The sequence below is a fragment of the Thermobia domestica genome, chromosome 10 (genome assembly GCF_964235325.1).
Source record: "Thermobia domestica chromosome 10, izTheDome1.hap1.1, whole genome shotgun sequence".
Classification (NCBI taxonomy): domain Eukaryota; kingdom Metazoa; phylum Arthropoda; class Insecta; order Zygentoma; family Lepismatidae; genus Thermobia; species Thermobia domestica.
The window spans coordinates 20,297,354-20,321,222 of NC_137463.1; the positions used below are offsets into that span (position 1 = coordinate 20,297,354).

At 32.0% G+C, this 23,869-nt stretch overlaps 1 protein-coding gene across 3 annotated transcripts in view; it reads left to right on the plus strand.

Moving 5' to 3' along the window:
• Nucleotides 1–3,526: 3,526 nt before the first annotated feature.
• The window catches only part of acj6 (abnormal chemosensory protein 6), a 244,224-nt gene continuing 223,881 nt past the window's right edge, over nucleotides 3,527–23,869 (plus strand). Inside the window, exon 1 of one of the 3 annotated variants that reach the window (XM_081727860.1) lies at nucleotides 3,527–4,769. In XM_081727860.1, the coding sequence (XP_081583986.1) occupies nucleotides 4,632–4,769 (138 nt within the window). In that variant the 5' untranslated portion in view covers nucleotides 3,527–4,631. The remainder of the gene's footprint in view (nucleotides 4,770–23,869) is intronic. The other 2 variants (XM_081727861.1, XM_081727862.1) reach the window with 2 other exon arrangements.

Below are 23,869 nucleotides of genomic sequence, written 5' to 3' on the forward strand. Positions count from 1 at the left end.
TCGAAAATGTGCTCTAAAAGTGGTCTCGACTCGAAAAACGTATATTTTTCTATTGGAAGCGCTGTGTCTCGACTCGAATTTTATCAGGAAAATTCTGTCTCGACTCGACTCGTGCGTATCCCTAAAAGGTACTAATGAGGAGACTTAATGACAAAAATTCTTACGATGATGATGTTGACAGTGACGAGAATGTACTTGGCATGAGGAATCTCTGAGTCCGTAAAAACCAGGTGGCGAATGAGAGCGCACATAGTGTGATGGAAGATTCCAGCGAAAAGCACATCTGTAAACGTGGGGTAGATGCTAATCGATTAGCAGGAAAACTGGACATATGGTCAAGATGGTTATCACAAGAATTTATATATTTGCCCAGGAAGTAGTGATAATAACACCAAGAAATCCCCTTCAATTTCATTTATAAAGGGGAAACATATCAGTGTGTGAGTACACTCAAAAATGCGAACTTCAAAACATTTAAAGCTATACGGGTTGCATACATACCTAGGCGAACATATGCAGATACTCTTAAAGATTATTATAAACGCAAGAAACTTACTCTGTCAGTTAATTCCTAATGGTTCACAGTCACGCTAGTAGATGTCGGTAGCAGCGCTGACACCTACCTGAACTCGAAAGATGTTACTAGCGTGCATAAGGCTTGAAGGAAACAACCAGTATTCAATTAGACACACAGTATTTACATAGTGTACAGTAAATTAATTCTTCTCACAGAACATTTCAATTTCACTAATTTTAATACAGTGACACTGGAGTAAATTTATTACATTTTGATTACTGAAAGAGCATTTAACCGAACTAAAATCCCATTTAATCGAATTTGATAGGACCGATTTTGTGTTTTGATTGCAAGAAAATTCGGTCCAACTGGCATTATATATATATATATATATATATATATATATATATATATATATATATATATATATATATATATATATATATATATATATATATAGTACTATGTACTTGATGTACAGGGTGGCCCAAAAGTAGGTATACACCCTCTAGCTTATAGGTTTATTTAATTCGGCTGTTCCGAGCTTAAGATATAAGTAAAAAGATATTGAGAACAAGTAATAAAGAAACTAAGTCTACCTGATGGATAACAATAAGAAATTATATAAAATGCAATCAGCTAATCAGTACTGGACTGTATACCTACTTTTGTGCCACCCTGTATTTTCAGGCACGGTGGTAGAGCGCTTATTTCTGGTGCGTGGGGCTCTGGTCCGATACCCGGCCCAGTAAAGTTTGGGATAAATAACGTCGTATCTGTAGGATTTTTCTCTTGGTAATCCCGTTTCCTCCCACTTTCTCATTCCACCACTTTCCCATTTCATTCATCATTCACTTAAACTAATTATCGTCTCCCTTAGCCATAAAAAAGGGCATAATCGTGGTGAATTAAACTCAATGATTTCATTTCATTTTCATTTTTATTTCCTATATTTTCAGCATGAAAAGACGTTATTGGCAACATACTTGTATTACGCCTTTAAAACTGAACACTAGAGCGAAATGAAATAAAATGGAATTTTTGAGTTTTACGTCCCACGGTTATGCAGGTTAGGCTAAAGGAGACGGTGATGATGAGTAATGAATGAAATGGTGGAATGAAGAAAGTGGGAGGAAACGGGAGAACCCCGAGAAAACTCACGCACACGGTGTTTACTAGAGCGAAGCATTGCCAAACTTACGCTATACGACTAAAACAATAAATGTCGAATCGAGCTTATGAAAGACAAAGCCTTTTATATTAGCGATTCCGTTAACAAGGAAATTGGTTTAATTGGGATTCGGTTAAAACTGTACTGTAGTGTATATTTAAAACTATTTTGTCAGCTTGTTTCTTTCCTTCTTCCTTTTTTTTTTTTTTGCTTGATATTTGTATAGTAATGAGCAGAAGTGAGACCTGAGAATTAGGCATAATTCTGGCGACTAAAAAGTTTGTCTTTCTCTGTCTGCACATACAAAGCTAGAAAGATTATACTGAAATATATTTATGATAAAGTTGAATTGGACCAAATCATGAATTTATTTGTTGTTGCTTGGTACGTATTTTATTATTTTATGTGCTGTTCGATCCCAACTCGCGCCAAGTGAACTTTGTGGTGGACAAACACCGTGTGCGTGTGCGTTTCCTCGGGATTCTCCCCGTTTCCTCCCACTTTTTTCATTTCACCATTTCACTCATTTCTCATTATCACCGTCTCCTTTAGCCTAACCGGTATAACCATGGGACGTAAAACTCAAAAATTTCATTTTTTAAATTTTAAATTAATCATATTATAAATAGGAAATTTAAATAACTTTTCTGCGATACGTACTGTGTTCATTATATGGCATGTTAGCACTTTCTTTTAGAAATGTGACATCTTGGTCCTTTCTCATTTCGTCTTGAGATTCAAATTTTTTTAAAAAAAAGTGGAGAGAAAGAAAAAAGCAAAAAGTTTCCTAAATTTTAAAAGAGAATACTATTATAACCAGGAGCGGTTCTTGGAGAGAAAACTTTCTTATTTTATATAACTATAAATAAAGCCCATTCCTGAGTTTGGAGCTCTTAAAAGTAGCTCTAAGTAGCAGTATTACAACCCTCCCCAAAGTCCGTCCTGGATCCGCCCCTAAAGAGTACAAATCAATTTTAACATACACTGTATAATATTCATATAAAATAATTGTTGTACAGATTCTACTTTCTCTTGTAAACATTTAGTTACACAAATAATAATAATAATAATAATAATAATAATAATAATAATAATAATAATAATAATAATAATAATAATAATAATAATAATAATAATAAAACATTTTAGGTTGTAATCTTAATTATTCATAGTGGAATATGACATTATGAAAATTATTATATTTTAAAAGTAAGTATTCCAAGTGTACGTAGCATAACTGATTAAGGAATTCGAACTAGACAAAAAAAAAAAAAAAACTAATAAATTATTTCTTGGGATGAAAATAAAAAAAATAACAGCCGGTGACATTAAACGGTTTTCGAAAGTCATTATATGGTACTTTAGGAAATATTATGTAGATATGATCTTGAATGGGAATCTCATATTTTATGAAACGGAAAGTTCACAACTACACGTTTTTTTCCCTCCAATTTGTGTGTGTGTGTGTTTTTTTTTACTGTCCTTAATCTGCTGTTTCACTTTGTTTCTTTTTTCTTTTCGGTAGTCCCTCTTCAGGAAAAAAAATCCTGACTCAGTTAACCTTAAAGAAATTAGATGGTCAACCCCCAAAAATAAATATTAATTAAGTCTTATGAGCCCAAAATCAAACGTTCTATTAAAATTTCAGGAATAAGACAACTGAGAAGCTAACGAGAAGGGGAGTACGCGGGGGGGAGGGTTGTTACAGCACACCCTCCTCCTTGCTTTGTTTACCTCACATTTCCTGCAACAACCACTCCTCCCCCTCTGCACCCTACCTAGAATACGTACACGCGCCCGTGGAAAATTCGCTTCCCTCTTGGTGCTTATCCCACGGGGTATGCAACCCGCTTCGCTCAACGCACCACACTTTGTGAACTGTTCTGTTGGGGGAGGCATTTTGCTTGGGAAATGGCGGACAGCGGGTGTGCGTGTGTGTATGTGTGTGTGTGTGTCGCGTATGTGTTTTCCAGCCAGCCGCGGTGGGCGTCGCAAAATTGTTACTGAGATCACAAAACGCATGCGCGGGATCTTCAATCAGATGACGTCACGGAGAGAGCACCCCGTAAGCAAACAGGTGCAGGCGTACAAGAGAAAGAGAGAGAGATAAGGGGTGGGGAAATCCATTGCACTCTCCCCCCTGTCCCTCGCGATCTCCTGAATTGCCCCGCACTCTCTCTTCCATATTACTATGTATCTCCACTATCACTTCTCTTGCTGTAACAGTACCGACCCGCGAACTCCCAGTAGCAAGTGGCTTCGATTCGGTTGTCGTCTGTCTATACGTTGAATCACATCTGAATCACACAAAAGTCGTCAACCGGGAGTCAAATTACGGACCCTATTAAATCGTAAAGGAATAATGCAGTATTAGCAAGACTAATCGAAAGAGAATAGCCACCCTTAGTTGTTCTATTTTGTTTTATTTGTCACAATTGTTTTGATTTAAAGAAAATTAGAAGAAACTCTTTCTTGGTGTTGAAGCAAAGACCAGTTGAATAAGGAACTTGTTTCCTGGAAAATTATATCTCCGAGGAAACCCGAAGTGCATAACCCGAAAATAACCGAGTGAAAACGGGTGCGTTTTGACAAGAGTCAAACCGACCGACCGATCTAGCAAGCATGGCGTCTTCGATAGCTGAAGAACCGGGTTTGACAGGGTGACATTTGTTTTATCAACACAAAACATTCATCATACATATGAACCGTTTGAGTGTGTTCTATTAATATTATATAAATTTGAACTTGAGAAGGATACAAGAAAAAAAAAAAAGGTCATAGGGACTTGTTTGTAAATAAACAAGGAAAATATTCACCAAACGACAACAAACCACGTCAAATTTGTTTATTTATCCGTGGAGGTGCCAGTTGCCCGAGAAGATATCAACAACGACGGAGATCTACCCACAAACGGTGAAGGCGGAGGTCTCACAAGACTGCGCCATGTATTCTCCCGACAAGATGATGAACGGGAAACCTCTACATCCACCAATCAGCGCGCCTAGTTCCTGTTTCCCGGGCAGATACTCACCAACATATCGGTCACCTGATCCAATGAGGCGATGCATGCCAAATCCACCGGTAAGTTACAATTCTTTTTTTCTCTTTCAAGTACGTTTATAAGATTATCCTTGTGTGTATGAATATGTAGTACTAGAAATGTGATGCGTTTTGCCTACAAGTTAAGCGCAACGAATTTATCTGAATCTTTATATCAGTGACAATATAACTTTTCCCTTATTATTATCTTTCATTTGCTAATTTCCGACTTAACTTTCAAGTTATTTATTAGCTGCTAATTAAACAAATACATTATATTTTTTGAAAGTAATGACTAGTTGAATATGAATTTTCTAATTAGGTTCTTGTAAAAAAAGATTCTTACACTTCTTTCGTAACAAAACAGACAAAAAAATCATCTTTAAATGAAAACTTTGAACTGTATAAACAGAATCATTTTACAGCACTTTAGTATGTTTCTTTTCTTCAGGACTTGATTTGATACAAAAAATAATGATTTTTTCCGTACCTTTAATTTCATAAAAATAAATTGTTAATATCGGAAGCAAAAATTATACATACTCCTCTCATCTTTCATGAATTTATTTAAAAAGAAAACAATATATAGTTTCCAATTTTTAATTAAAATATTATTTATTTTTTAAATATTTATTTTATTTTTTATTCATATACAAACACGATTGTTTCTTTTTGGTCAGCTATAGACAACAGTACACAATTTAACAAGATTTAGAATGGTTTGGTACTTACTTCAGGCGGACTGAACTATTTTAAGAACTATCTCAAGTAATGGACAGATAATTTAGTTTTTGCTATTCTGTAAAACCCTTGACTAAATTACAATAAAAGACTGACAATTTTGCTGTCAATTCTTCGCTATCAAATATAGATTACCTCTAACACTGTGAAGATGGTGGATAGTCAAATAATAATGACAAATTGCACTCAAATATGAATCAATAATAATAATAATCAATGATTGTTTACTTTAAAGATAACCGTAAATTTAATTTTACTGTTGATCGTTTTTAAACAACGACGTACTGTCAGCAGTTATAGCTAAGAAAAACGTTTACATAAATTAGGAATTAAAAATAATAGGCTTGCTAATCTTCTTAGATTTAACCTTAAAGAATTTTTAATGTCTTTAATAAGAATTTTTGATGTGCTTAGCAGTGGTAATACCATTGGCTTAGTATTTGATTTTTGATGGAACAAAATCCAATTTTTACAGCTACATCGCTTGCCATAAAATAAATAATTAAACATAATGAAAACAAAATCATCTTAGGGTTTTACATATATCGTAGGATGGCAGACATATCTTATTTCTCTCAAAATATTGAGTTATTGTCACTTTGAGGTAGTTTATAATCATATTTATCAACTCACCAAATTCTGCTCCTGGAAATTCAATCCTAAAACAGTAATAGGATTCCAAAGATTTGGGCGTATCTCAAAATGTACTTTTACTTGAAACGACATTTGCGACGTATCTCAAGTCCAACACAATTTCGAAGAAAGAAAAAGTGATAGAGAAAGAGAGAGATTATTGTGTCAACTAATCTTGGCGATAATTTCTCGGAATATTCTTTTAATAAAATATATATATCGAAGATAAGTACCATAACTTAGTTAGATTATCAAGAAATAAAGACTTTTAATGCAACAGTATTTGATTCAAAACATTTTTTGCATTTAGCGCTAGGAGAAAAAGAAACGTGAAAAGAAAATAAACGATATTACGTTATAACTAAACATCTCTTTAAAATAATACATACTTTTAAGGATGGAAACAAAACATGCCCAGTACTTTTAATTATTTTTTGTAAATAGCGCATTAACATCTAACTACTCGACAACTATGGAAAGTAGCCTGTGTAATTATACAGAAATTTCCCGGTTCGAACAACACGATGTACTAAATTGTGTTTCTTTTTTTAACTTGTAGACGAAATTTTATATATAAGGATGGCTTAATTTCCAAATTTATGTTTTTTGCTCTATTCACGAAAATTTTACAAATCAATATGAAGTGTAATGGAAACCCTTTACATAGTAACGTCTGTTTTATTTTCCATTACTGTATGCTATTGGAGGAAATTGTCAACTCTTCACTGTAAAGTTTTCAGCGGTTAGCACGAACGACTGACAATATATAAGCTATTCCATTGTTGCTACATTGCACTACGTAACACGTGGTATACAGTTGCTGTTAATACAGATCCATGATTAATCATCAATATTAATAATCATTATATTTTGTATCAATCTTTTTAAAATTTTGATTGTAACCTGTACCTCACATAAGGAATTATTAAAATACCAATGGAATGTCTTTTACAATGAATTCGTAAAAAATTTGTAGTGTAAACAACGTTTCAATGTTCCACCATTCACTTCGTCAGAAAAATCATAGGTATTATTATATCTCAACATTTGTGCACATTTCAAAATTACATTGGTGTATTTTTTAAACAACTAATTGGTTTCTTTATGTTCCAAAACAAAAGATAGCAAGAAAGAAACAAAATGACATGTATTTGTATATTATAAAGTAATACACTGTTTATCAAATCTCCCAATCAGTTTCTCACGGTTTACAAATCTCAGAATACGTTTTTTTTTTTTTTACACATTTTCCAAATTCTTTCAATAGCATCTACAATAAAAACTTTGAATGGTCTTTATGGTTGAAAGTTCTAATCGCTTGATATCAGAATTGAATTAATCATTGATTCTCTTGGCTGGTAAACATATCTTGGATAAATTGTGTACAAATTTTGATGCAAAATAGCATGAAAAGTAATTACAATGTAAAATATTTCAACAAAATTACATACTTAGTGTCGAAATTTTTCTGAGCTTTTCGTTAAATTACAATCATGCATAAGGCTAAACAGTACCTTCTTATTTCTGTAATGTGAAGCTATTACTTTTGCTATGAGCACTGTAATTTAATAACGCGTCTAAAAGAATTTCGTTATGTTATTACAGAAAATAAATTAAATGTCCCGAAAGTTATGCGGGAATATTGTTAAAACGACAAATTTTTGAATTTTGTAATATTTTTGAACAAGATAGTAGAAGGATTTGATGCGCTGATTTTGGATGTGTGATCAGTACAATTATTCCTGTTTTGAATATGCGTAATATTTTCCTATGCGCAAGGTGCCTCGTTAGGGAAGTCGCATTGTTAAAAGATTTGAACTATTTTTGCTTGAAACCTAAAAGAAAGATAACTTTCTTAATGTACTAATTATTGCATACAACAATTAATGCATTAGATAACCCTTATTGTCTTAGTTTTAATTTTTACGAGTATGATCTCCCTCTCAAGTCGTCTCTGGAATTTGTTATGCTTGGGAGTTATTGAATTTCCTTTAAAAGGAAAGTGCATATTTCAACTTAAATTACGCATTTCTTTCAATTTTAACTCTTTTTATAATATAATGCAGGGTCGTGAAAGCTAAAATGAATGAAAAAAATGTTGAAATGAGTTTGAATTACTATTAATGAGTTTGAAATAACGTATTATGAAGTAAAAGATAACTGTTATCAAAATGAGATTCCGGATTCTTTACTATGAACGCAAGGACATACTAAAGTACTCTTTGTACACGATAGAAACTGCTCCCCCATTGGACACATGTCATTAGTACATGTTTCCACTCTCTAACCTTACATGTATAATTTTACATTCCATTAAGTCTATATTGAGTGTATGATCTGTCCAAGACGCAAACACAAGGTCATTTCTTACTCTGAATAATTAATAACATTGTGTGTAGAAAATGCTATGTTATCAGTGTTGTTTCCAGAGATTCACTTTTTATTATTTTTTTCACATATTTGAAACATTTGTTTACTTGTAAGTTTGGCCAATTTGAAGTTTAAGAGGCCCCATCAGGGCGAAATTAAAATACCTCTAATTTTACGGTAAATATGTGATATCTTCAAATAGATAAAAGATAATCGAAATGTGGAACAAGAGCGCGCTAGACAATATTATTTTGCATGAGGTAGCGTTATCACGAGTCAGCTAGTAGCTTTCCGTTTGCAACCATTTAGAAACGCGAAAATAAGTGCCGATTTTCTAAATGGCTGGAAGTCGAAAGCAGATAAGTGAGTAGTGATAACGCTATCTTATGTAAAATAATATTGTCTAGCGAGCTCTTGTTCCACTTTTCGATTATGTTTTATCTATTTGAAGATATTGCATAATTACTGTAAAATTAGCGGCATTTTATTTTATCCCTGATGGGGCCTCTTAGCATCATTTTTAACATCGAAGCTACATGCGGTATGGATCTACAGGCTAACGTGGAATCCGAGCCATAAAAACCTGGAATCGAGTTTGAGTCTAACGTGCTTTAGTCAAGTATCCTAACAGCGTAGCTACGACGGAGTTCTAAAATTTCTATAAACATATCAGGAGCTGATTATATTGACATGTGTTTACCAAAGTTAATCGAGTATAAAATATCTCCCGATACTTTTTGATTGCATTTGGCTATGTAATCGATTGTTATGTTACTTTTTTTGTCATAATAGTTCCGAAATTTAGCATCGATCAAGAAATTGAAATTAGGTCGTATAGATAGTAATTTTCTGCCATAATACCTTGATATATATAAGAGAAAGTACCTTTATGTATTGAACAGATAATTTAATATTAACGTCAGATCTTCAAACGTTTTAACTCTGATTTTAGTGTCCTACTACATGGAACAAGTGGTTGATGATCTTTCTAATAGTGTGGTCCTGGGTTCGATTTTCTATATAGCAGATCCCACTTTAAGTAGTAGGTAACATGTAGTTTCGATGTTGAAAACAGCAATCAATCAAACAGATTTTTAGCTTCAAGAAATTGGTTTCGAAGAAACATTTTTCTTCAATAAAACTCTATTCATTCCCAAACTTCCGTAACTTCTACATTGTTAATATTTTGTTTTCTTTTATGAAGTGTGAAAGTAACTTCTGTTTATCAACTTGATTAGGCTAGTTGGAAAAACAAAAACATTTCAGTGTCCTTATTACAGCGAAGTCTTTTAAATTTTAAAACTGTACAAACATCTAATCTAACTATATGAAAAACTAATACAAACTAATAATCAACTAATTTGTATGGTAATTTGATTATGTTAGTCGGTATTAGTACACATTGTCTTAAGAAAATTAGTAAAATTACAATCTGTTAGTGTACAATTTTCTTACCATCTTTGTTAAAATACGATCAAGTATAAATTCAGAAATACGCTTGTTATTTTTTTTTTAGTAATATTGAAAGGATCGCAGTACTGGCGCCTTTTCTTAAAGTACAAGACATGTGATGTTCGTAACCATTATTGTAATATTATACATATATATTCCGTATTCTGCAAATGACTGCATTAATAGCGTGTTTTGACAAAACCACAAATGGAGCGATAAATCGGGGTATGTTAGAGGTTATGTTAAAACTACACAAGTAGCAGTACTAATATACGTATTTATATTATGTTCCGGCACTCTTTATCCCAGAAAAGAAACTCTGGGTTTTTATTATATTTAATCATGATTTATCGCTGTTATTATTATTATTATTATTATTATTATTATTATTATTATTATTATTATTATTATTATTATTATTATTAACTCAGATTTTAATGTCAAGAACTGCTTATAATAATATTAACACTATCTTCATATTATAGTTGATTTTAACTTTGAAATTCTGGCAATACCCTTGTCAGCAATGTGTTATGATTTTACAGTATTCAGTGTTAATGAAAATGTATATTAACTTCATTTGGGAGGTAATTTACTCTCAGCGAACATAATTTACAGTAGTGTAAAATGATGTTTATAATTTTTTCCTGTATCATATAGTAATTTACTTAGACGAGCAAAGTACTATCTCATTCTTTGTGTACTCGTTAAACTTGCGAGTCTTCTATTTTTTGACACCATTTGACATTCGTAAAACAAAACTTCAAACGAATTACGTCCTTAAAAGAATGAAGGTTCTTCAATACACGAAATTATCGTAACATTTTAGTTAAGAAAACACTCAATAGTTGTATTATGCTTCATTAGTACTTAAAGTATTTATATTTCATAACTACTTACTATTTCCAGTGTAAATATAATTAATTTGCGTCTTATTAGCTTAGTATAAATTCAGTTCCATTAATATACTGTATTAGCTAAAAGCCCTGTGAATTTATAATCAGGGGCTGTTACTAATTTTCTTTTATGGGAGGGTCATGATTGTCATGTTTAGCCACAGTCTAAAGCTCGCGTAAAAAAATTGTTAGGTTAAGAATGACTTTGTAAAACGCACTTACTTTAATAGTGAAAATTTGCAGAAATATACAGGAACGAAACCAATATTTGAAAACATTTCTTTAAAAAAATTGAAATCATACTTATGATTTCAAATTGTCGGATATTTAACGCATATCAAGTGACTTTTTTTTTTTTTTTTAAAGGTAAGCCACATCAATAGAAATTTAAATTTTATACCCAGAAACTAAGGGAAGAAAGCTTGATAAAACTTCAAAAAGATGTATTCAAGATTAAGTTCATTACATAACCTTTCTTTTCTTAGCGTTTAACGATAAAATCTAACTTTTTCTTGGTGTGGCATTCCTTAAGAGCAACCATTGTCAATAACCAAACACAACTGTACCATTGCTAGCTATTTTCATATTGCGAATAATTCTAATCAGGGGCAATCACGGGGTATGTCCATCAGGTCCGGCACCCACCTTCGAAAACAAACTTCCTACTTCAACATACATGTGTACACTTTCTCAATGAAACTAAGTGTGATTGTTTAACAGGGAAATGATTGGTGTAGGATCAAAATTTGATCTTACACTTCATCTGTACTCTTTCTCTTATAAAAGGTATCTAATTTTCTGAAATATATAAGTGGAAGTATTTCGCAATTACTTATTGTCTTTTCGGGTACAGAATAATACCTGTTCATCATACATAGATGTAGCGGCTTGTAGTTTAGGATCCCCCTTCCCCAAAGATTGTACCCCTCCCAACAAAAAATTCTGGATGCCCACTTGATTCTAATTATAAGTAAAAACATGAAAAAAAAACTGATAGAGGATAGATTGAAATTTACAAGTAAAGTAAGACGTGTCTTAATGTTTCTGCAGTAACTGAAAAATAAATTGAAGTGTAAAGTTCTTTCTTTAAGAGGTTTACTGCAGAAACGTCATCTATTTGTGGAAACTTTACAGATGTCTGGAGAATATATTAGATCTTTCAGTGGATTCCTTGGTGATACAGAGACAATTTACTGTATCCGCCAGAGAATTTACACTTATTAAAGTTCCTTTTTCACCATTGAGGCTATTTAAGACAGTATCTATTCTTTAAAGTAGCATCTAAACACAACAATGATCCCATCCACCGTCTTCTATCCAGCTTGGAAGGTGAGATAGAGTGAAGGTCACAATATATTCTGTAAGAGTTGATCTGGCAAAGGTCAACTGGATCAGATATAAGCCCCAGTCATAATTCGAAGACCAACATTATTAATGAGCCTTATTCTTCATAATTACAGGTATGTAGCCAAGGGGGGGGGGGCTGAGGAGGCTTTGAAGTTATGGTATTCTCAGAATTTCTGCTACTAGTCAGGGGAAATTTTAAGCTTTCGAAAGCATAGTGCCGTTCTGTAACAGTATGGACATTTTTTTTATCATAACTGTCCGTCATCGCTTCTCTGTAGTATCGAACATTTTATTTGAGAAACAGTTTTCTACTGCTCCTTTAACTTATCATTTAGAAGAGATAATAGTTGACGGAATAATAAAAAGAAAAAAAAGTTATGTGAAAAGAAAGTTCTGTTAACATTTGATCCAACAGAGAAAGGAACGCTGATATTGTAAAATGTTTTACAAGACATTATTGAATATGCACTTTTTATAATAATTGCGGTCATAATGAAAGTAAAATTATTATATTTGAACAAACACAGGAAAGAACGTAGATATTGTAAAATATTTTTCAAGGCATTTTTTATATTCTATTACTCAAGATTTCTTCATAGTTTGTTATTAAAATACTTACTAACATATCCTCATTTCACTGTCCTAATAAACCAATATATGTTGCCAGTAAAATAGCTTGGATTGATTGAGTTCCTGCTGTGATAACCACATTATTTCATGTCAGGACCTCCCCCCATTATGAAATCCTGGCTACGTTCCTAATAACAACGGTGTTTTATAAGGACATGAAACACAAAAAACTCAAACCAAACTCTAACTTGGGAAGAAAGTGCAAAAATTTCCTCCTAGCGCCGTATCTCTATTTAGGGTTGCCCGCGAGACGAGACGAGATAGGAAACAATACAGACCTCTTCTAATAAAGACATAAACGTACTTTGCGAGACGAGTCGTTACTTTTACAAAATCTTTTCGAGACGAGACAACCTCGATACTGGTCTTGAAGTCAACAGGATTTCCGTTCATGCTAAATGTACAGGTATTCAAATATTTTCTGCGATATTATTTTTTATCCCTCTTATATTGAAGCGTTCGCCCCCCACTATGCTTTTATAATATAATATAATATAAATTTTTAAAAAAGTATCTACACCAAAGTTTTAAAAAGCTGGGGTATACTGTAAAATAGTAATATACAAACTTTTCTAGGAGGGGCCAAAAAAAAGAAAGAAAACACTTTCGATGACCCAATCTAGTTTACAAAAAAACAGACAACGAAAGATTATTTATTGGTATAAACATTGAATACTTGTTATTAAAATTAGCAACAATTGATTTCTATTAAATAAAACAGGATTAATTGTAACCAAAGAAATCAATGATTGTTTGATATCAAAATAAAAAGCAGTTGGTTGATATATAAAAAAATACAAACGGTGTGATTAGTGTTAAAATATACAGCAAATGCTTGGTTTTAAAATTAACAATGCTTGATTATTCTGGTAATAACAATATACAGTTGTTAATAAAATTAGAAGTGGTTGATTGTTACTGAAGAAATGATTATTTAACTAAAATATATAATGATTGATTGATATTGGAACACACAGAGATTGATCGATAATAAGAATGAAGGTGACTGTGACTTAATAACTCTTCAAAAACCTGACCAATCTTGATTATATTTTCATCTAAGGGGAGGAGAAGGGAAATATATATAAAAATCATCGAAAATGACTAATATTAGTGTCGAATCCGTAATTTTCGGGGTCACTGAGTTGAACAGTGACACTTCTGATGCTGTTTAAATCCAAATTCAGCCCCTTTAGTAATCCTAAGGGGGATGGTGATGTAACAATAATTGAAAATGAATGATATATGTGTCGAATCCATAGTTTTTGTGGTCCATGACTTGATTGGTGACAGTTTTTGTGCCTTTATGTCCAAAATGAAAAGTATTTCCCCGTGCGAAGAACGGGTAATCTGCTAGTTAATAATGGAAAGCTTATAAAAGGGAAACATAATGAATGAAGTTGTAAATACACTTATATGAATTGTGAAATTTCTCATGATCTACTTCGAAATGAGATTCACTGATACAAAAGAACCGATGTTAATTTTTTCAAATTAGGAATCATGTGACTGGCTGGATAAAGAAACCCATCAGGGAGCCACATCTAGCCCGCAGACCGTATTTTACCCATCACTGCGTTTTTCCTTAGACTCACAAAATAATATTATTATTGTTCATTGGGGCACTCCACCACTTATTCATAGGTTTTGTACACAACTTATTTGTCAATAAATGACGACGTAATTTTTAAAAGTAGACCATTCAATAGTTATTAGTTGTTATCAAATTAACTGTTTCCAAAATTTTTCAAATTATGAAAAAAAAATGAGTAGGCGGCAACCGTGACGCTATAAATTGCACCCTAAAACTTTTGACCTACATTGAAAAGACTTAGGAACAATTAATAGTTTGTTTAATGTATTTAGTAAATATTATCTTACTTATTTTCTTAATGTTGTTTTATATTCGTTATTTTCTAAAGTTACAAATAGTTCTGAGTTGTGTAGTAACGGCAATCGTATGTATAAATGACTTTCTTTGTTGTGAGTGTATATGAATACGTTGTAAGATTTTTAGTAAAATAGCAACGAAGCACTGCCATCTCGCCTGTCATTTCTCGCCTGTCAAAATTAAAAAGAAAAATACGTTAAAATAATAGTCAATAACAATAACAAGTAACTGGTGTTTATTTTAATACCAATCACTCAGTATTTATCTTATTATCAATAAATCAATCAATCACTGTTTGTTTCAACATCAATCAACCATTGTTTATTTCAGTTAATCAATCATTCTTTGCTTTAGTAACAATTAACCATTGTTAATTTCAATAACAATCGTTTATTGCTTATTACCAGAATAATCAAGCATTGTTAATTTTAAAACCAAATATTTGGTGTGTATTTTAACATCAGTCACTCAACTTCGTATTTGTAAATATCAACCATTTGTTTTTTATTTTGATATCAAACAATCATTGACTTTTACAATTACAATCAAGCCTGCTTTATTTAATAGCAAGCCATTGTTGCTCATTTTAATAACACGTTTTCATTGTTTCTATCAATAAACAATGTTTCATTGTCTATTTCAATCAAAAAACATTTATTGTTTATTTCAATAACAATTAATCCATGTTTTATTCCAATCAGTCAGTATTTATTTTAATATCATGCAATTGCTACCCATTTTAATATCAACCACTATTATTAACAACATGAATCAATTATTATTAACCTTAATCAATTTAATATTAAATTATTTCACATAGAATTCATTAAATTTGCAACGCTTGCTTGCAAGATGTACTATCCATACAGTGGTATATAACAAAGGAAAATAATTCATATTAAAACGAACAATGATTATTATTATAGCACTAAAATAAACAATGCTTGATTGATATCAAAACAAACAATAGGTGATTGGTATAAAATAAGAAAATTTAGATTGGTATTAAAATAAAAAATAGTCCATTGTTTTAAAATGAACAATGATTGATTGATATCAAAACAAGCAATGATTGATTGATATGACAAGAAACAATAGGTGATTGGTATGAAAATAAGAAATTGTAGATTGATACTAAAATAAATAATGTTCATTGTTTACAAATAAATAATGATCGATTGATATCGAAATAAACAATGATCGACTGATATCATAACAAACAATGGGTGATTAGTATGAAAGTAAGAACTTGTAGATTGATATTAAAATAAATAATGGTTCATTGTTTTAAAATAAACAATGATTGATTCATATTAAAATTAAACAATGAGTAATTTGTATAAAAATAACGAATTGTGGATTGGCATTAAAATAAACAATGGTTCATTGTTCTAAAATTAACAGTGATTGATTGATATCAAAACAAACAATGGGTGATTGATATAAAAATAAGAAATTGTAGATTGATTTTAAAATAAATAATGCTTCATGGTTTTAAAATAAACGATGATTGATTGATATGAAAACAAAACATGGTTGATTGGTATAAAAATAAGAAATTATAGATTGATATTAAAAGAAATAATAGTCAATCTTTTAAAATGAAAGATGATTGATTCATAATAAAACATACAATGGTTGATAAGTATAAAAATAAGAAATTGTAGATTAATATTAAAATAAATAATGGTTCATGGTTTTAAAATAAACGATGATTGATTGATATGAAAACAAAAAAATGGTTGATTGATATCAAAACAAACAATGGATGATTTGTATAAAAATAAGAAATTATAGATTGATATTAAAATAAAAAATGGTTCATTGTTTTAAGATAAACAATGATTGATTTATATCAAAACAAACAATGGACAGTAGGTATAAAAATAATAAATTGTAGATTGATATTAAAATAAATAATGGTTCTGTTTTAAAATAAACAATGATTGATTGAAATAAAAAAAACAAAAAGTGGCATAGAAATAATAAATTGTAGATTGAAATTAAAATAAGTAATTGTTCATTGTTTTAAAATAAACAATGGTTAATTGATATCAAAACAAACAATGAGTGACTGGTATAAAATAAGAAATTGTGGATTGATTTGAAACAAATAATGTTTCGTTGTTTTAAAATAAACAATGATTGATTGATATCAAAACAGTGGGAGCTTGAAATAAAAATAAGAAATTGTAGATTGACAATAAAGTAAATAATGGTTTATTGTTTTAAAATAAACAACGATTGATTGATATAAAAATAAATAATGGATAATTGATCTAAAATTAAGAAATTGTAGATATTAAAATAATTAATGGTTGATTGTTTTAAAATAAACATTGATTGATTGATATCAAAACAAATTTTGATAGGTGTGAAAATAAGAAATTGTATATTGATAGTAAAATAAAAATTGAAATATTATGATAATTAACAAAGGTTGATTGCTACAACTATGATTGATAAACAATGATTGCTTGATATTAAAATAAATAGTAACCGCTAGATAATTAAATACCTAACAGTTGATTTATATTGAAAGAAACAATAATCTATTGTAATTTAAACAAAAAAGGGTTAATTTTAATTAAAGTAAATAACGGTCGATTGTAGCAAAATAAAACTACTAAAACTAAGATTGTTACTAAAGGAGAGATTGATTTTTACTAAAATAAATATTGATTGATTGGTATTAAATAATAAGAGATTTGTATTAAACAATAAGTGTTTGTTACTATTAACAAAAGAATAGTTTATTATTATTAAGATAAACAATGGTTGATGTAATTATTGTTCTTTATAAAGCGAACAGAGTTTGCCGACCAGAATGTTATGTACTCGGCTATATGAACTACAATTACAATCAACTCAGATCGACAGCTGTTCGGACGGCAATGTACTGTCTTAATATATTCATAGAACTATCTCATAGATGGCAGCAGCGTAAAAGGAAAGCAATAACGGTAATTTAGTTGGGTTGTGAAAATTGAAATTAGTATTCATTCTTTAAAACTCAATTATATCAATATTTTAAAAGGCTTGTTTACAAAATCTAAAATTATAACTTTTTTTTAAAAAAAAGAATAATGTTACGGTATTGAGAAATACAGTTAGGTCACACCAGTGCCCTCTATAAGGTAACTCTATGAAATATTTGCAACCTGAACATAATTATCCAAAATTTAGCTACCTCGAAAGATATCTACCAATGTTGTAGAGAGATACAATCTCTTTCAGAGAAGACAATACAATAAACTAGCTTGAAGATTAGAAATCTCTTAGAAGAGTGCACCTGCCTTCGCTGAAGAGATGGTATAGGAAAAGCCCAAACAACGAATAAGTAAACAATCTCACCCAGTGGTATGAAACCTGTGGTACGCTATTTGTCTTAAACAGTTCGTAAAATTACGTTAATAATAGGGTTAACTGCCGTATCGCCGGACCAATTTTAGAAAATTTGTCACACGAATTGAAGAATTTATTTTGGTTTCTGAGGAAGAGTGAGTGAAAGTCAGATGGGGCGAATAGTTGAAGTTAAGAAAATATTTGTTGTTAGTTGTTTTTGATGTAAGTGCCAGTTTATATTAGGGTGGAAGGGACTATTTGTCGGAAAGGTACACTTATTATGATTTGTGGGAAAGGCAGTGTGGAAATGGTGAGTACATGACAAGATTGTGTCATGACAAGATTGTGTCATGACAAGATTTGAGTTTTATAGAGTTATTCAAAAATAAGGAGTGTCAGTTGTTGAAATTATGTGAAAGGCATGGTCTACATTGTGTGAAAGTCATGATAGGCGAACAGTTTATCGTAAGTATGTAAACGAATTGAAAGTTCAGAAGAGGTATATCTACCAAACCTAATCAAATCTAACCTAATTTAGTACATTTTGGTACTTTTTTGGATGGTATTTAGTATTTCCTCCAAAGATGTGCAACACATAAGTCATGAATTTTATGACATATAAAGTCCTCGTTCATATAAAGTCCACTATCCTCGTTAATGTATATACCCACCGCCACCGACGCGCCTACTCCTTACGGATGCAACCCCTTGCTACCGCTCATACACTCTTGCTGCCCTCCTGCTCTGACTCGGTTACATAGCATTCGTAGCTTTTAGTAGCCACCTAGCACAAGTTGGTTCGTGTTTTATGCACTAGTTTTTATGTCATACTTCCACTCTTGTTTCAAGCAATAATTACTACCAAGTGTGTCAATGTTACAACCCAATATTTTGGAAGAAAAGCTAAATTATATTCACTTTTTTTTTCTTGTGGTCCGGCCATACAGCAGTATTATCCATTATGCCATAGTATAATATATGGGTTAAGTACTGTATCTCCGGACCAATTTTAGGAAATTTACCTGGTCTATTGGAGAATTTATTTAAGTTTGTGAGGAAGAATGAGTGAAAGTCAGGTTAGGGGAATAGTAAAAGTTAAGAAAGTGGTTGTATTTGTTATAGGCGGCGCCACAGTGGGTGCAGTGGGTGCAAGTGCACCCACATTAACTTGGATTTTCAGATTTCCTACAATAATTCTTTCTATTTTGTATATTTCTTGTTTCCTATGTTTGGATATATTTGAGGGCCTTCTTAAGTCTCTCATAAGTTACTTGCTGTCATACCGTGTTTTTCAATTTTTTTTTTTTTTTGAGTAAAACTTAGGGATTATTTTTGAGATCTTAAGCCTCAATAGTGTAGCGCATACTGGCAACGATGTTAAGATGTGTTGTTCCATCGTAGCTTACATCCCCATTACCAAAATCCTGGCACTGCCTATGGTATTTGTTGCTTGTTTTTGATTCTGTAAGCGGCAATGTATGTGGAGGCGAATGGACTATTTCGCGGAGAGGTACACTTGTTTTAATATACGGATCCATAGATTGTAAAATATACAGAAAAGTTTGGGCAAGTCTTTAATTTGCTCATTTCATGTCGAGAACAGAATCCAACCAACCCCTGCGGGGCTTCTAACCCGTTCCTACTACTACTACTACTACTTATAATTTGGATTCATATAGTAATACTGCACGCCTAATGTAACGTAATCTAACATAAGATAATGTAATTCAACCAAATATAACCGAATGCAGTACATTTTTGTACTTTTTTTTTCGATTTTCAAATTCATCTGGCGATACACCACTAATGCCTAATATACAACTGTTATAAAGCTCTATTAAATTTGCAGCATAATTCTAGTGTTTATAGTAAACTTGACTTATTTAATTAATACGTAATAAATTCTATAATCTATTTTTATATAATTACTTAGATATTATTTGAATTATGAATAGTTTGAATCAGGAGGATGGGTATATAAAATTATCGTTAAGGGGCACACGAGGAAAAATTCAATACCAGCGGTCTAACATACGCACCCTTACTACAAAAGTGCCACAAGTGAAAAATTGTCAGTTATGTATATATTCGGATTAATGAGCTTGCCGTCTATCCGGAAATATAAGAATCATGTCCCCAGGGGCGGATTCAGGACGGAGTTCTGGGGGGCGCGGCGGTGGGTTGTAATACTGCTACTTACAGGTACTTTAAAGAGCTACAAACTCTGGGATAGGTTTTATTTATATATAACATAAAAAAGGTTTCTTCTGGGGGGCGATTGCCCCCTGGATCAGCCACTGCATGTACCTAGCTTTTCTAGAAGCTGCATGAGAGCGCTAGTTTCAATAGTGAATAACATTCACTTTCAAATGCGATTTACTCACAACTAACTCTTTTGAATTATGGCACTTTTGTAGTAAGGGTGCATCTGCTGTTTTTCAATTTATACAAATAATACATACTTCACAGATGGGGCTTAAAACAACAAATAAAGCTATCTTATTCCTAAGGACTTTTCTGGGCTTACAAACAGGAAAGGGACTTGGTTGTAAAATTATATTTCTAAAACTATATACGTAAAATGTCAGAAAATGTTGAATTCGGTTTTTGCAGTGTTTCCGCTATGCAGTTATACTATTTTTCGATTATCATTGAAATAGAAATAAAAATTTATATTAGTGATCCTAAGATATGCATTGAAGATTTAAGTTTCAATAACTGTTCTCGCGTGTCTGAATGAAAATTTGCTAGGTAGTTTCTCCATGACATAATCACGTTTAGGCAGTGTGGGCACCGCTAATACTGTTCTCCTCTTTTTTCCCTTATAAATACATTTGGGAGAGAAAAAGGGATCTCATGAAAATTTGGCAATGTACGAAAATTTCACTATTCCTGGTAACATTTTTCTGTCTGTCTGTTTTTCAATAGTGCTATTTACAAGAGCGGAAGTGGGAAATAGGTGCCGTCTGGTCGCCTCCTTCAACTAATAAATGTCTCCAGTAAATTATACTACATATTTGGTGATCCGTTTAAACAGTAGGCCATTAAGGAATTAAAATTCGATTTTCCCAATAAGCCCATTTTATGATATTTCTTGTTTTCTCCCGACATCCTCTATATTTATCATACTTGTGTTACTTTAGTAGCTTTACAGTGAGTTCTAATACGACAATTAAGCAGGAATTCCGCCAAAATTTGTAGTTTGGGGGTGTCAAGTCAAAATCGAAAGAGTGTAAGTGGTTTGCACGGTTTCAATCGAATTTTAACTAAAAAATTTAAAGTTGGAGGTTCTTTCAAGAATATAGGGGTCAATTCCCCACCCACGGGAGAGGATAAACTGCCAGAAACCTTCTAATAAGATATTAATATCGTAAAATGCCGTAAATAGGGTGAAACGGGAGCACACAAAATTTTAATACTTTTTCCTCTGATCTAGTACTTTTTTCTGCATAGGTTAGTACGAAATACTTTTGCTGGATGGTCACACTGCGTTTAGGATTGCTAATTCAGCCACTTGGTGGGTAGATTAGGCCACTTTGAAACCCTGGCTAAGCATAAATTTTCAAAGCCATATGGTTTTTGTTTTTAGCCATTTCTAGCAACTTCTTGATATATTCTGTGTATCATTTTGCTATTTTCTGAAATTTGATTCGATCCCTAAGTGACAGTATTCTAAATCCTACTGCTAGAATTGATCTCCCAAAGGTGGCACTCCTCCACCATGAAACCGGGACACCATGTGAAAATTACATTAAAAACCGGGACACCAGTGATAATTTTATAAAAAACCGGGACACCCGTCAAAGTTATAATAAAAGCGGACACCAATGAAAATTAAATTATAAACCAGAACACACTGTGAAAATTACATTAAAAACCGGGACACCCGTGAAAATTACATTAAAAACTGAGGAACCGTGAAAATTACATTAAAACTGGGACACCTTGTGAAAATTACATTAAAAACCGAGACACTTTGTGAAAACTACATAAAAAACCGGGACACATGGGAAAATTACATTAAAAACTGGGACACCGTGAAAATTACATTAAAACTGGGACGCCTTGTGAAAATTACATTAAAAACCGGAATATTATGTGAAAATGTCCAATATAGTCATACTTATGTACTTGCCTTCACTATAATATCGAACTTAAATACTTCTATCTCAACACTCACCAAAAGTGAGTCGGAGAGAGTTGATTGTTTCTATTCGTTGAGTATAAAAAACTAATTAAAAGGAGAATTTTTAAATATCGCACCAACATTAACTTATGTTTTTGGAGTAAAACCAGGACATTTTGGAGTTTTGAACAATTTTTGGGAAACAGAAGAATGTAAATCCGGAACTGTCCCGGCTGAACCGCAATGTCAGGAAACCCCACACATGTACTAAATTCTTTTACAAATTGGATTAGATACATAAAAATATAACGTATATCGCAAAATCAGTAACAAAACAGATAATGTTGCTAAACTAGACATCTCTATATTGCGAAATAAGGAAATACAACTGCGAAATGAAGGCGAACAGTAGTCTGAACTGTGGCGTAGTCGCTAATGCTCTCATATTTGGTGCGAGCGGTCCCGGATTTGATTCCCGGTGGGGAAATCGGCCGAAAAAGTGTAAAAAGTTTTTTTCAGGCCAGCCATCCTGACTAAGGTTTTTTCCTGTTTTTTCTCATTTATACCAGGCAAATGCCGGGATAGTGCCTAACATACAGGCTCTGGTCGCTTCCTTTCTTCCGCAATCCTTTCTTCCTTCCCTTTCTTCTGATAGTGTGATCGCCAATGACGTCACCCTTCATACGTTACTATAGATGCCAAAATACTGTAAATCTAATTCCTAATTTTATCCATAGTCTGGATTTCAAAGCAACATTACTAAATTTCTAAAAGCAAAAAAAACTGGCAACACATATGATTCATTGAGTGTACAAGGACACTTTTAGTCATTTCCCTTGTATTTCATCTTTAAAATCTCAATCGAAAGCTACTTTGGGAGCTTCAAAGATTCATCTCCAGATATTGTAAACAATTCTTATAGCGTTTAGAAAAACACAGTGGTAACTTTTCCATGCATTTAAGGTTAGTGTAAAGGGGCAAGTTTTGCCGATAGATGTCACTACAATCTTCGTCTCTCTCCCATGTATTTTTTTTACCTTTCACGAAAATTTACAATTTCTTTTACAAATTTCAACCTAGAGAGTTCAAAGTTTTAGAGAAGGAACTTCATAACCTATCAAAGGGAACAATCCATGCCGATTTTTTATTTAGAATTTTCTTTATTGTTGAAACAGTTCCATTGTTAAAAGAGTTAGATAACCATTTCAACAATAAAGCAATTTCAACAATAAACAAAATTCTAAATAAAATATCGCCACGGATTATTGCCTTCGATAGATTATGATGTTCCTTTTCTAAAAATTTGAAGTCTCTAGGTTGGAATTTGTAAGATAAATCATGAATTTTCCTGAAAGGTAAAAAATATATGGGAGTGATACGAAGACTGTAGTGCCATCTATTGGCAAAACTTGTCCTTTAAACCAACCTTAAGGGTACTGTAAAAACTTTTATATCTATTTTTCTTTCAACGTTGGTAATTGGATTTGATTCTCTTGTGCTCTGAATGCACTGAATGTATGTGTTCATGTTAGAATGGACATACAATATCTGTTACTAATTGTTTTTTTTATAATTGGTAATATATAAATTCAAACAGACAATTTACTGGAAAATTAGACTTACTAGTACTTACTGTACATCTACACATACTTTCAGTCAAAACAAAATAATCCCCATGTTCTCTCCTTCACCTTACTGAAGTGCATACTAT